At 47.3% G+C, this 14,730-nt stretch overlaps 1 protein-coding gene across 3 annotated transcripts in view; it reads right to left on the bottom strand.

The window, feature by feature from the left end:
• The window catches only part of NHERF4 (NHERF family PDZ scaffold protein 4), an 818,185-nt gene that overhangs the window by 623,675 nt on the left and 179,780 nt on the right, over positions 1-14,730 (bottom strand). The window contains exon 3 of one of the 3 annotated variants that reach the window (XM_056543465.1): positions 2,778-2,888. The exons of the other annotated variants lie outside the window; for them this stretch is intronic. Within the exon in view, the coding sequence (XP_056399440.1) occupies positions 2,778-2,803 (26 nt within the window). The 5' untranslated portion in view covers positions 2,804-2,888. The remainder of the gene's footprint in view (positions 1-2,777; positions 2,889-14,730) is intronic. 3 annotated transcript variants of the gene reach the window in all.

Here is a 14,730-nt window from a genome sequence, read left to right as displayed (position 1 = left end):
TACATCTGAGATGGAGGGATAAAAGCGGTGCAACAATGCAGGTACACGATACCATCTAGACAACACTTTAAAGTTGGTCTCTTGTAATTTCACCGAGACCGAGGCACCATGACAAAGGGCATAAGCCTTGGTCCAATCCTGCCGGGCTAGAGTGCAGCCCAACTCCCGAGACCATCCCCCCTGATGAGCCAAAGGTTTAAAGCAGGTATGATCACGTAAGAGGGCATAGAGAACAGAGACCAAACGACCAGGGGGGTCAGTACCCAAACAGAGGGACTCAAAGGGGAGCGGGGATCTATGAAGGTCCAGTACCTGCTTTCCATTAGAGTAAAATTGGGCAAGTTGCATATATTGCCATAAGTGAAGGGGAGCGGGGGAACCACCTGGAACTATCTCCGCCAATGATTTAATGGAGCCCGAGTGTAAAACGTGGGCGCAAACAAAGACCGTCCCCCTGACCTTACCCAGAAAGGGACCGGCTACAGCACCCGGGGTGAAATCGGGGTTATCGCGAAGAGGCGTGAGGGGGCCGTTGGGGCGCAGGAGACCCATCTTGTCAAAAAAGTGATGGCACACCCGGAGCACAGACCGCACCACAAATGGGAGGCTCGCCATTCGAGAGGATGTCCAATACGATACTCGCAGCCAGGGGAGCGAAGTGAGCGGGACAGGTGTCAAGAGGGTCTCCAAGCGCACCCAAAGCTTCCCCTTAGAGTGGTGGAACCAATTCAATATTCTCGTGGCTACCGCGGACAGGTAATAGAGAAAGGGGTCGGGGAGAGCCAGACCCCCCTCAGACTTAGGACGCACCAGAGCACTCCGAGCCATACGATGGTCCACCGGACCCCACACATATTTAGTCCACATTCTATCCAGGGCAGTGAAGAATGTGCGGGGGAGGAGGACAGGGATAGTTTGAAAGAGATAGAGAAGACAAGGCAAAAGATTCATTTTGATAATGTTGACCCTCCCAATCCAAGAAAAGTCATGTCTGTCCCATTTAGTCAGGTCAGAGGAGAAAGAGGAGAGTAAGGGGCGAAAGTTCAAGTCATATGTACGGGTGAGATCATTGGGGACCTGGACCCCTAGGTATGTGATAGAGGAAGTAGCCCAACTAAACTGATATCTACTTTTAAGGGCCGAGACCCCTATCGGGCCAAGGGAGACATCCAAGGCTACACTTTTCGTCAGGTTCAACTTGAAGTTACTAAACTGACCATAATCAGAGATGAGCGATAGGAGGGCCGGGAGACTGGACTCAGGGGACGAGAGGTATATTAAGAGGTCATCCGCGAAAGCTGCACATTTAACCTCCTCGCCACAGACCTTGACCTCTGTGCTATGTCTGATTGCCTGGAGTAAATGTTCCATAGCTAACACATAGAGAAGAGGGGACAGGGGGCAGCCCTGCCTAGTACCATTACGTATAGCTATAGGGGTAGACAGGGACCCGTTAATGCGTACCCTAGCCTGAGGACTTGTGTATAGTGCAAAAATGCGTTGTAGCATCAAAGGGCCCAAACCCAAATTAGAAAGGACCCCTCGCAGGAAGCCCCAAGCCACCCTGTCAAAGGCCTTCTCGGCATCCAGGGATAGTAAAATACAAGGAATGCGAGAGACCTGGGCATGATGCATCAAAGAGAAAGTCTTCAAGGTATTATCTCGAGCTTTTATGGTAGGTACAAATCCCACCTGGTCCGGGTGGACGAGGGCCCCCAGCAATGGGGACAAACGCTCAGCCAAGAGCTTTGCGTACAGTTTAGCATCAACGTTTATGAGGGAGATCAGTCTATAACTCTGAAAAAGGTTGGGGTCCTTGCCCTCTTTAGGGATGACCGTAATAAAGGCCTGTAGAAAAGATTGAGGGAAAGGAGAGGCATCTGAAACCGCATTAAAGGCCCCAAGGAGGCACGGAGACAACTCTGTAATAAGAAGTTTGTAAAACTTCGAGGTATAGCCATCAGGGGCAGGAGCTTTGCCGGACGGCATGGACTTAACAGTCTCCATTACCTCCTCCAGGCCAAAAGAGCGCTCCAGATCAAGAAGCGACTGGGGAGGGTGGGCAGCTTGGTCCTCTGAGAGTCCAGATTATAAAGGTCAGTGTAATAGGAACGAAAACAGTCTAAGATCTTGGAGGTCAGGTGGACCAGGGAGCCTGAGGACGACTTAATGGAGGGGACATGGAGGGCCGCCCTTTTATCCCGCAGTGCCCTAGCTAGCATCCTACCCGCCTTATTACCCCATTCATAGTACACACTAGAGCAAATCTGACGGTATATGTTATGTTGTTTATCTATCCGCACCTGTATCTCCCTCCGGACCGCAAGTAACTCACGGTAGACCTCCTCCGAGAGAGAGGATTTATGCCGAGACTCCAAAGAATTTAGTTGAGCGAGAAGGTCTCGCAACTTCTGGGATGCCTCCCGCTTAAGACGGGCACCATGTTTAATAAGTACGCCTCTAAGCACACATTTCAGCGTTTCCCAACGGCACTGAGGGGATGTGGGATCGCTGGCATGATCCAGAGTAAAATTAGCAATCGCTGCCCTCAGATCAGCCAGACACAGCGAGTCAGAGAGGAGCGATTCGTTAAGTCTCCACATAAACTCTCCTCGGACCATTCGGCAGTGATATGTCACAAAAAAATGGTGCATGGTCCGAGAAAACAATGGAACCAATGGAGGAGGACAGTACCTGAGGGAGAAGACAGTGACTAACAAAGATATAGTCCAGCCTAGTGTATACTTTACGGGCGTGAGAATAGAAAGTGTAGTCACGTGTGTCTGGATGAGCCAGTCTCCATGGGTCCGTCAGTTGCATAGAGTAGAGAAGTCGTCGGATCCTATTTAGCTGAGCATGAGACATGACAGAGGTCCCCGAGGAACAGTCTGAGGAAGGAAACAGAGAGACATTAAAATCCCTGCAAACCATCAACACCCCCTGGGAGAACACGGTCAGGTCATCCAACACTGTACGCAGGAAGGACAGCTGGCCACATTGTTCAATATTAATGCCCATACAATATTAATGCCCATTCAATGGCCATACAGTGAGGGCATGCTGGGAGTTATAGTATTGTAGTGGGCGGACAATGTGCAGCACGGGCGGGTGGAAGACAAGGGGGGTGGGGGTTATGTAAAGCAGTGTCCCCATCCCCATCATTGTATTAGGGTAGCGGGGATAGAATCAGAGGAACCCCGGTGGCTGCAGAGTGAGGCCAGCCCCGACTCCTTTTAACATACCTCGGCGCCGCAGAGTTTCTATTTCCCCTAATGTAGTTTCATATTTCCCGCTGGGTCCCGTGATTGGCCAGAACCGAGCAGCCAATCACGAGAAATTTGATACTACATTAGGGACTAAAAGCTCCGCGGCACCGCTAGATGTTAAAAGGAGCCCGGGCTGGCATCAGTCTTCAGCCGCCCAGGCTCCTCATATATCTTGCTGCGCCGTGGTAAGGAGCCCAGGCTAGCCTCACTTCAGCTGCCCGGGCTCCGTCAACTATTATCTCCGCACCGCCTGTTAAGGAGCCGGAGCTGACATAACTCTGCAGCCCCCCAGGACTCCCACAGCCAGGCAGGGAGATGTGTAGGTGCCGTCCCTGCCATCCCTGAGCACTGCGGTACATGCCGAGAGATGGCAGGGACGGCTTCTGCACATCTCCCTGCCCGGCTGCGGGAGTCCCGGGCGGCTGCAGTATTATGTCAGCCCGGGCTCCTTACTACAGCGCTGCAGAGTTTAGTGGAATTTCAAATTTCCCACTGGGTCCCGTGTCACGTGACCCGGCAGGAAATATGAAATTACAGGGATTCTCTGATCATTATAGCCAGGGAGCGGATCGCATTACCACCAGCTTCCCTGGCTGGCACGACTAATACTTCCAGCAAGTCCTTACAGTAAGAGCATGTTCGGAGTTGTGTGTGGGGGGGTGACAATCTCCCACACCACATGACTACAACTCCCAGCATGCCCTTACTGTAAGGACCTGCTGGGAGTTGTAGTTGTGGAGCAGGCGACAGCCTTGTCACCCGCCCCCCTACAACTCCCAGCATGCCCTTACAGTAAGGATATGCTGGGAGTTGTAGTCATGTGGTGCGGGAGATTGTTACCCCCCCCCCCCCCACACACACACACACACACTACAACTCCCAGCATATCCTTACTGTAATGGCATGCTGGGAGTTGTAGTCATGCGCGGACGGGTGGCAATAAATGTAATAACCTATTAATCATTTTTTTTCTCATTTCAGATCCGTGTATCCTGTGGCAGGGGCGGCCATACCATATGTGCAGCCGGTTCAGCTGCACAGGGGCCCTAGCGTGTGAGGGGGCCCGCTGCCCTTTGAAAGGGCAGAGGGCCCCCTCACACAACACACACTGAGCAGCAGCGCTGCACCGCTGCTGCTCACAGTCAGGGCCAGGGTCGCCATCAGTGGGGTACAACCCCCGACTCCTGTAAGGGGCCCGGAGCTTTAGGGGGGCCCGCCGACCCTGTGCTTTTTTTTCTTTCTTGTCAGTGAGTGACTGTGTCTGTCACTCACTGACCGCTGGGGCCGCCACTGTGCACTGCTCATTGACTGACTACATACAGTCAGCCAATTAGTCAGACTACAGTAGCGTGCCCCGCACATACCTCCATGGCGAGCATCTGCAGGGCCCCCTTCCCCTTCTTATGCCAGCCCCCCTCGTCAGAAACAAAAGAAAGAAAAACTTTACTGACGGCACTGCTCCTGCCAGGCTTCCTCTCGCCCCGGCGCCGCTCCGAGCTGTACACAGTATACAGAGCAGGCCGTGACCCCTGCCTTCACGACATCACTCACGGATGCCTGGCCTGTGGAGAAGATAGGACGTGACCCGTTGGACATGGTGTGTATCTCTGCTTTTGTTATTTTTTGTCCGGGGGCGGTTACACCAATGTTTACAAATCAGTGTGCCTCCAGCTGTTGCAAAACTATAACTTCCAGCATGCCTTGACAGCTAGAGACTGTCCGGGAATGCTGGGAGTTGTAGTTTTGGACCACCTGGAGAGACACTGTTTTGAAAACACTGCCTTAGTCGGTATTTTCCAATCTGGGAACTTCCAGCTGTTGCAAAACTACAACTCCCAGCATTCCCCTGACAGTATTTAGCAGTCCAGGCATTGCTGGGAGTTATAGATCTGCAACAGCTGGAGACACTCAGGTTTGGTAGGTAGGTCCTTAGTCCATTGTTTCCCAACCTTAGTGCCTCCAGCTGTTGCAAAACTACAACTCCCAGCATGCCCAAACAGCCAAAGCCTGTTTGGAAAACACTGGACTAAGGGCCTACCTACCAAATGTAACATCACCACCCACCTACCAACCAAACATATACCTGCCCACCTACCAACCAAACATATACCTGCCTACCTACCAAACAAACATATTACCTACCTAGCAAATGCTTTTCCTGCCTACCTAACAAACGTATAACCTACCTACCTAGCGGCAAACCTTTTACTTGCCTTCCTACCAACTGAACTTACTACCTGCCTAAATAACTTGCAAACTTACTACTTGCCTACCTACTTACAGAATGTTCTACTTACCTAATTTACTACTTGCAGGCGTACTACCTGCTTACCTAGAAAACATATTACCTGGGTGGGGGTGGGGGGCCCAGGCACATTCTTTGCACAGGGGCCCTCTGTTGTCTGTGTCCGCCCCTGTCCTGTGGACTACTTTGGATTTGGTGGACTGCTTCGATGACCAGCGCTTTTTTTTTAAACCTGTTTAACCCCTTCCCGCAGAATGTCATATATAAACGCCGGGTTGTGCAGTGCGTTCGCGCATCCCGGCGTTTATAAATGACATTCAGTTAACCCGGCGATGCGCAGCATCGCACTGGTTAACTGGCAGAAGTCCCGCTGTTTCCAGCAGGGGACAACTTCTGCTTCACCCCCAGGACCATCCATTGATGGTCCTGGTCAGCGATCACTGTGATTGGTCCCTGTGGACCAATCACAGTGATCTGGGGTGAAAGTTCAGATCCCCCGCACTGCCCGCCCCTGGAAGTTGGGCAGAACGGGGGACGATGGCTGCGGGGGCTCGCGGGGACCTGCAGCATAGGGGGGGGAACATGAGGGGACCGGCAGCCTTACCAGATCCAGCAGCGGGACCTAGGAGCAGCGCGGGACCGGCCACGTGGACAAGCAGCGACGGGTAAGTATGTGGTCCTCAGAGGCAGCAGTGAAGATCTTCACTGCTGCTTCTAGGAGTCTGAAAACTACAACTCCCAGCATGCCTAGACAGCCTTTGGCTGTCTGGGCATGCTGGGAGTTGTAGTTTTGCAACATCTGGAGGGCCCCCTTTTGGAGACCATTGTATAATGGTCTCCAATCTGTGCTCTTCCAGCTGTTGCAAAACTACAACTCCCAGCATGCACTGACTGTCCAGGCATGCTGGGAATTTTAGTTCAGCAACATCTGGCTCTTCAGATATTGCCGAACTACAACTCCCAGCATGCCCTTCAGCTGTCTGGGCATGCTGGGAGTTGTAGTTTTGCAACAACTGGAGACACACTGGTTGGGAAACATTGTTTCTAACTCAGTGTTTCCTAACCTGTGTGCCTCCAGCTGTTGCAAAACTATAACTCCCAGCATGCACTAACAGACCATGCATGCTGGGAGTTGTAGTTTTGCAACATCTGGAGGGCCCCAGTTTGGAGACCATTGTATAATGGTCTCCAATCTGTGCTCTTCCAGCTGTTGCAAAACTACAACTCCCAGTATGCACTGACTGTCTAGGCATGCTGGGAGTTTTAGTTCAGTAACATCTGGCCCTTCAGATATTGCCGAACTACAACTCCCAGCATGCCCTTCAGCTGTCTGGGCATGCTGGGAGTTGTAGTTTTGCAACAACTGGAGACACACTGGTTGGGAAACATTGTCTGTTTCTAACTCAGTGTTTCCTAACCTGTGTGCCTCCAGCTGTTGCAAAACTATAACTCCAAGCATGCACTAACAGACCATGCATGCTGGGAGTTGTGGTTTTGCAATAGCTGGTGCACCCCCCCCCCCCCCCCCCTGTGAATGTACAGGGTACATTCACATGGGCGAGGCTTTTACAGTGGGTTTCTCGCATCTTGAGATGCAGCAAATTTTGCGCTGGGAAACTCGCTGTAATCCCCCGCCCATGTGACTGTACCCTAAAAACACTACACTACACTAACACAAAATAAAATAAAAAGTTAAAAACACTACATATACACATACCCCTACACAGCCCCCCTCCCCCAATAAGAACGTCCGGTACACCACTGTTTCCAAAGCAGAGCCTCCAGCTGTTGAAAAACAACAACTCCCAGTATTGCCGGACAGCCGTTGACTGTCCACGCATGCTGGGAGTTTTGAAACAGCTGGAGGCACCCTATTTGGGAATCACTGGCGTAGAATACCTCTATGTCCACCCCTATGCAAATCCCTAATTTAGGCCTCAAGTGCGCAAGGCGCTCTCACTTTGGAGCCCTGTCGTATTTCAAGGCAACAGTTTTGGGGCGACATATGGGGTATCGCCGTACTCGGGAGAAATTGCGTTACAAGGTTTGGGGGGCTTTTTTTTCTTTAACCCTTCATGAAAAGGAAATGTTGGGGTCTACACCAGAATGTTAGTGTAAAAAAATAAAAATTTTTACACTAACATGCTGATGTTGCCCTACACTTTACATTTTCACAAGAGGTAAAAGGGAAAAAAGCCCCCCAAAATTTGTAATGCAATTTCTCCCGACTACGGAGATACCCCATATGTGGGCGCAAAGTGCTCTGGGGGCGCACAACAAGGCCCAGAAGGGAGAGTGCGCCATGTACATTTGAGGTGATTTGCACAGGGGTGGCTGATTGTTACAGCGGTTTTGACAAACGCAAAAAAAACAAAACCCCACATGTGACCCCATTTTGGAAACGACACCCCTCACGGAATGTAATGAGGGGTGCAGTGAGAATTTACCCCCCACAGGTGTCTGACGGATCTTTGGAACAGTGGTCCGTGAAAATGAAAACTTGTACAGCCCACTGTTCCAAAGATCTGTCAGACACCAGTGGGGGGCAAATGCTCACTGTATCCCTTGTTACGTTCCTCAAGGGGTTGGGCTACAAATATAAGTATACATTTTCTCCTTTTACCCCTTGTAAAAATTCAAAAATTGGGTCTACAAGAACATGCGAGTGTGAAAAATGAAGATTGTGAATTTTCTCCTTCACTTTGCTTCTATTCCTATGAAACACCTAAAGGGTTAAAATGATGACTGAATGTCATTTTGAATACTTTGGGGGGTGCAGTTTTTATAATGGGGTCTTTTGTGGGGTATTTCTAATATGAAGACCCTTCAAATCCACTTCAAACCTGAACTGGTCCCTGAAAAATAGTGAGTTTGAAAATTTTGTGAAAAATTGGAAAATTGCTGCTGAACTTTGAAGCCCTCTGGTGTCTTCCAAAAGTAAAAACTCGTCACTTTTATGATGCAGACATAAAGTAGACATATTGTATATGTGAATAAAAAATTTTTTATTTGTAATATACATTTTCCTTACAAGCAGAGAGCTTCAAAGTTAGAAAAATGCAAAATTTTCAAATTTTTCATCAAATTTTAAGATTTTTCACAAGGAAAGGATGCAAGTTACCACAAAAATTTACCACCATGTTAAAGTAGAATATGTCACGAAAAAACAATCTCGGAATCAGAATGATAACTAAAAGCATTCCAGAGTTATTAATGTTTAAAGTGACAGTGGTCAGATATGCAAAAAACGCTCTGGTCCTTAAGGCCAAAATGGGCTTGGTCCTGAAGGGGTAATGTTAATAAAATGGTTAACAAGGGCTTGTGGAGGAGTGTTTTTTGGAATAAATTTTTTTGAAACGTGTTTTTTTTTATTTACTTGACAGGCTTTGTAGTGGAAGCTGTCTAATAGATGGAATCCATTACTAAGCCTGGGCTTAGTGCTAGCCCCCAACACAGCTAGCGCTAACCCCAAATTATTACCCCGTTACCCACCGCCACAAGGGTGCCGGGAAGAGCCGGTATCAACAGGCCAGGAGCACCAAATATGGCACTCCTGGGCCTAGGCGGTAACAGGCTGGCGTTATTTAGGCTGGGGAGGGCCAGTAACAATGGTCCTCGCCCACCCTGGTAACTTCAGGCTGTTGCTGCTTGGTTGGTATTTGGGCTGAAAATAAAAATAGGGGGAACCCTATGTGTTTTTTTTTTATAATTATTCATGCAAAACAAAGATAAGATTCCCCCTATTTTTATTTTTAGCCAAATACCAACCAAGCAGCAACAGCCTGATGTTACCAGGGTGAGCGAGGACCATTGTTACTGTCTCCCCCCCCAGCCTAAATAAAGCCAGCCTGTTACCACCTAGGCCCAGGAGCGCCATATTAGATGCTCTGGGCCTGTTGGTACCGGCTCCTCCCGGCACCCCTGTGGTGGTGGGTACCGGGGTAATAATTGGGGGTTAGCGCTAGCTGTTTCTGGGGCTAACGCTAAGCCTCAGCTTAATAATGGTCTCTGTCTATAATACAGCTTCCACTACTAAGCCGGTCAAGTAAATAAAATAAAAAAAACAACACATTTAAAAAAAAAAATATTCCAAACACTCTCCCAAAAGTCCTCATTAACCATTTTATTAACATTAAACCCCAAAAATGCTGATCACTGCACTCCCCTGAATCTAAAGTAAAGATACACAGATCTAAAATGAGAAGAAAAAAAAATGAGATAGTACATTTAGGGAGTAAAGAGCGGTAAAAAGTGTAAAAAAATTAAAAATAAAGCATATATATATATCACACATTTTTTTCAAGGCTGCAAATTTGTGTTCTGAAGATTTTTTTTTTTGTTTTTGCTTATGTTTGCAAAAAAAAATGGTATTCAAAATTGATTTATTGGTTTTTGCTTATGTAAGCCAAATTTATCAACCCCCTGTGATAGTTTAATAAATGTTTCACACAAAAGCAAAACCAAAAGCAAGAAAAAATGCCTACAGAACTCGCTTACCAAAGCAACAATGATAAATGTCCCCGAATATCTTCACTCTCAATGGGGTGTTATATCGTCAGACCCGTGGCTGTGCGATGGGGACTCAATTCACCCCCAGTTCTGCTAATCTGTATGTGGGGGTGTTGGAGTCCCAATATATCGAGCAGTCCCGGTGATCTGACAATATTTTAATTTATCGTAGATTTATAGATGATTTTTTTTTTTTTTTGGGATGGGTACTAAGGAGATGGCTTTCATCACATGGGATGGAGTCAGTGGGCACTTTCCAATGTGGCTCCAGCCATTGCCTGTGTTGTTCATGGATCTCCAACAAAATTGAATGACTGATATTTTCCAAGGCAACAGGACAGAGTTTTAAAGTTAAAGGTATTTTTTCATGCGCATCTCAATATGTCATATATTTACTCACATGCGTATGTGGAGTCCAGTATGTTGGACAAACTGTTCAGACTGTTCGCCAGAGAATGAACAAGCATCGTTCCAACATGGTGAACTCCATTATGAAACATAGTGTATCCCGTCATGTGTGTCTTGACCCCTTAAGGACTGAGCCCTTTTTCACCTTAAGGACTGAGCCCGTTTTTGCTATTCTGACCACTGTCACTTTAAGCATTACTAACTCTGGGATGCTTTTACCGATTGTTTTGATTCTGAGACTGTTTTTTTGTGACATATTCTACTTTAACACAGTGGTAAATTTCCGTTGTTACTTGCATCCTTTCTTGGTGAAAAATCCCCAAATTTCATGAAAATTTTGAAAATTTTGCATTTTTCTAACTTTGAAACTCTCTGCTTGTAAAGAAAATGAATATCCCAAATAAATTATATATTAATTCACAAATACAATATGTCTACTTTATGTTGGCATCATAACATTGACATGGTTTTACTTTTGGAAGACATCAGAGGGCTTCAAAGTTCAGCAGCAATTTTCCAATTTTTCAAAAAATTTTCAAAATCTGAATTTTTCAGGGACCAGTTAAGTTTCAAAGTAGATTTGAGGGGTCTTCATATTAGAAACACCCCACAAAGGACCCCATTATGAAAACTGCACCCCTCAAAGTATTCAAAATGACATTCAGAAAGTGTGTTAACCCTTTAGGTGTTTCACAGGAATAGCAGCAAGGTAAAGGAGAAAATTCAAAATTTTCATTTTGTACACTCGGAAGCCCCTATGGTGCCAGAACAGCAGAAAACCCCACATGGCATACCATTTTGGAAACTACACCCCTCAAGGCACATACCAATTTTTACAAGGGGTTATAGGAGAAAATGCCCCCCAAAATTTGTAACCCCATTTCTTCTGAGTATGGAAATAACCCATATATGGATGTAAAGTGTTCTGCAGGCGAACTACAGAAGAAAAGAGAAGGAGCGCCATTGAGCTTACGGCGAGAGAATTTGTTTGGAATGGAAGTCAGGGGCCATGTGCGTTTACAAAGCCCCCCGTGGTGTCAGAACAGTGGACCCCCCCACATGTGACCCTATTTTGGAAACTACACCCCTCACAGAATTTAATAAGGGGTGCAGTGAGTATTTACACCCCACTGGCGTTTGACAGATCTTTGGAACAGCTAACATTTTTCATTTTCACGGACCACTGTTCCAAAAATCTGTCAGACACCTGTGGGGCGTAAATGCTCACTGCACCCCTTATTACAATATGTGAGGGGTGTAGTTTCCAAAATGGGGTCACATCTGGGTATTTATTGTTGTGCGTTTATGTCAGAACCGCTGTAAAATCAGCCACCCCTGTGCAAATCACCAATTTAGACCTCAAATGTACATGGTGCGCTCTCACTTCTGAGCCCTGTTGTGCGCTCGCAGAGCATTTAACGCCCACATATGGGGTTGTTCTGTACTCAGGAGAAATTGTGTTACAAATTTTGGGGGTCTTTTTTTCCTTTTACCGCTTGTGAAAATTAAAAGTATGGGGCAACACCAGCATGTTAGTGTAAAAAAAAGGTTTTTTTACACTAACATGCTGGTGTAGCCCCCAACTTTTCCTTTTCATAAAGGGTAAAAGGAGAAAAAGCCCCCCAAAATTTGAAACGCAATTTCTCCTGAGTACGGAGATACCCCATATGTGGCGCTAAACTCTTTCCTTGAAATACGACAGGGCTCCGAAGTGAGAGAGCGCCATGCGCATTTGAGGACTAAATAGAGTATTTGAATCCGCCACAAAAATACCCTATGGCAGTATTTCCCAAACAGGGTGTCTCCAGCTGTTGCAAAACTCCCAGCATGCCAGTGGCTGTTGGCAATACTGTGAGTTGTTGTTTTTCAACAGCTGGAGGCTTCGTTTTGGAAACACTGCCCCGTACAACACGTTTTTTTTTTTATTGGAGTGGGGGGGGGGGACTAGGGTGTATATGTAGTGTTTTACCCTTTATTATGTGTTAGTGTAGTGTTTTTAGGATACATTCAAACGGGCGCAGGTTTACAGTGAGGTTCTCGCTAGGAGTTTGAGCTGCGGCGGAAAATTTGCCGCATCTCAAACTTGCAGCAGAATTCGCTGTAAACCCGCCCGTGTGAATGTACCCTGTACATTCACATGGGGGGGGCAAACCTCCAGCTGTTGCAAAACTACAACTCCCAGCATGCACTGACACACCATACATGCTGGGAGTTGTAGTTATGCAACAGATGGAGCCACATTGGTTGCAAAACACAGAGTTTGTTACTTAACTCAGTGTTTCGCAACCAGTGTGCCTCCAGCATAACTCCCAGCATGTACAGTCTCTTAGTGCATGCTTGGAGTTGTATTTTCGCAACAGCTGGAGGCGCACTGGTTGTAAAACACTGAGTTAGCTAACAAACTCAGTTTCACAACCAATGTGTTTCCAGCTGTTGCAAAACTGCAACAATCAGCATGCATTGACAGCCAAAGGGCATGCTGGGAGTTGTAGTGTTGGAGCAGCTGGAGGCACACTGCTACAACTCCCAGCATGCCCTTTGGTAGTCTCTGCATGCTGGGAGTTGTAGTTTTGCAACAGCTGGCTGCACACTTTTTCATAGGAAAAAAGTGCCTCCAGCTGTTGCAAAACTACAACCCCCAGCATGCACAGACTACCAAAGGGCATGCTGGGAGTTGTATTTGGAACTCCAGATGTTGCAAAACTACAACTCCCAGCATGCCCTTTACCTGTGCATGCTGCAATTTGTTGCTAAGCAACAGCAGGAAGTGATCAGGCCTCACCTCCTGCTGGAGCCTTCCGCTGGGACCGCCACCGCTGCTGCCGCCGATCATGCTGCTCCTGTCGCCCCCACGATCTCGAGGGGACCCCGCCGGACCAGGGCAAGGTAGGAGACCCCCGCCGACGCCGATCTCCGCCGTCCTGATCGCCGCCCAGAAGGGTCATGATTGATCGGTCGTTCTGACCGATCAATCACGTGATCGTGAGGCGGCACCTGTGCCACCTCACTCCTGCTGGGTAAGGGTGAATGGGGCTGTCTCGGACAGCCCCATTCATCTTTTTTTTCCAGGTCACCGGGTCAAAAGAGACCCGATTGACCCAGAAAAGCCGTAAATCGTTGGTCTGAATTGACCGTCGATTTGCAGTGATCGCCGACATGGGGGGGTCTCGGGACCCCCCCAGGGGTTTGCACGGGGTGCCTGCTGATAGATATCAGCAGTAACCCCGGTACGGTCCCTGCCCAGAATTCCCACGGGCGTATCCATACGCCCTCAGTCCTTAAGGACTTTAAAATGGGGGCGTATGGATACGCCCGGCGTCCTTAAGGGGTTAAGCATGTGGGTGATACCAATGTTTTACGTTTATCTGTCATTGAATCGGTATCCCCCGAAGGTTTTAATTGGTTTCAGGTTTTCATTAATTGAGCATCCTATTGGATGTTTAACACGTTATTTCCGAAGGGATTGAATTAAGTTATCAAATGGACTACTGTATAAGAATATGTGTTATTTTTGGTACGTTTAATTTACAGATATATGTTATATATATGTTTTTGTATGCATTTTATATGTTTTTTTTATATATAATTTTATGTAATGATATTGTGATGTCACTTCCGGTAATGTGATGTTATTCGGGGGGTATGTTTATATATATATATATATATACACGGGGTAACTAGCAAAAGAAAACTATATCCGCATTCACCGCAAGAAATGCGACCTTAGAGCTCCTACATGGCCTAGATGCCGTGTGATCTGGGAGGTCACTGCTGCATAACGTTCAGAAGGCGATCACCGGTAATTTCGCTCACTTAGCGCTTCGTCCGGCCTCCTCTTACGTCATCACGCTAGGTATTTTATATGCTGATGCACAGGTGCAAAGTCTTGTGACTTTTGAAGAATGATAATGCAACGAAAAAAAGAAGGAAGAGAAAAAATGATGTAAGTAAATCAGGAACTGCAAACATTAATGGCAACAAGGACGTTTGCATACAAACAAGCTGAAAAAGATTTAATAAAAAAAGGGGCCATATCAACTAAACCTAGTGGACCCTGCATAAACAAAGAAGAAGGATCGCACTCACCAGGAATTCAACTCTTTATTCCGTCACCAGTACGCAAGGCAATGACCTAAGTGGAGGCGGGGGGACAGGAGCTCCGGAACAAGTTGTTTCACGCCTGTTTGGCGCTTCCTCAAGCCGGTGAATGATTTCCGCCTAAAATAGGCGTCACATCCGGAGACGTCACTCATCACGTGATACATGTAAACAGAGGATATCATGTGACTCCCGAAAGTAAGT

The sequence above is a fragment of the Hyla sarda genome, chromosome 10 (assembly GCF_029499605.1).
Source record: "Hyla sarda isolate aHylSar1 chromosome 10, aHylSar1.hap1, whole genome shotgun sequence".
Lineage (NCBI taxonomy): Eukaryota > Metazoa > Chordata > Amphibia > Anura > Hylidae > Hyla > Hyla sarda.
Note: the sequence above shows the minus strand (reverse complement) of the source record. Positions and strands in the feature narration are given on the sequence as shown.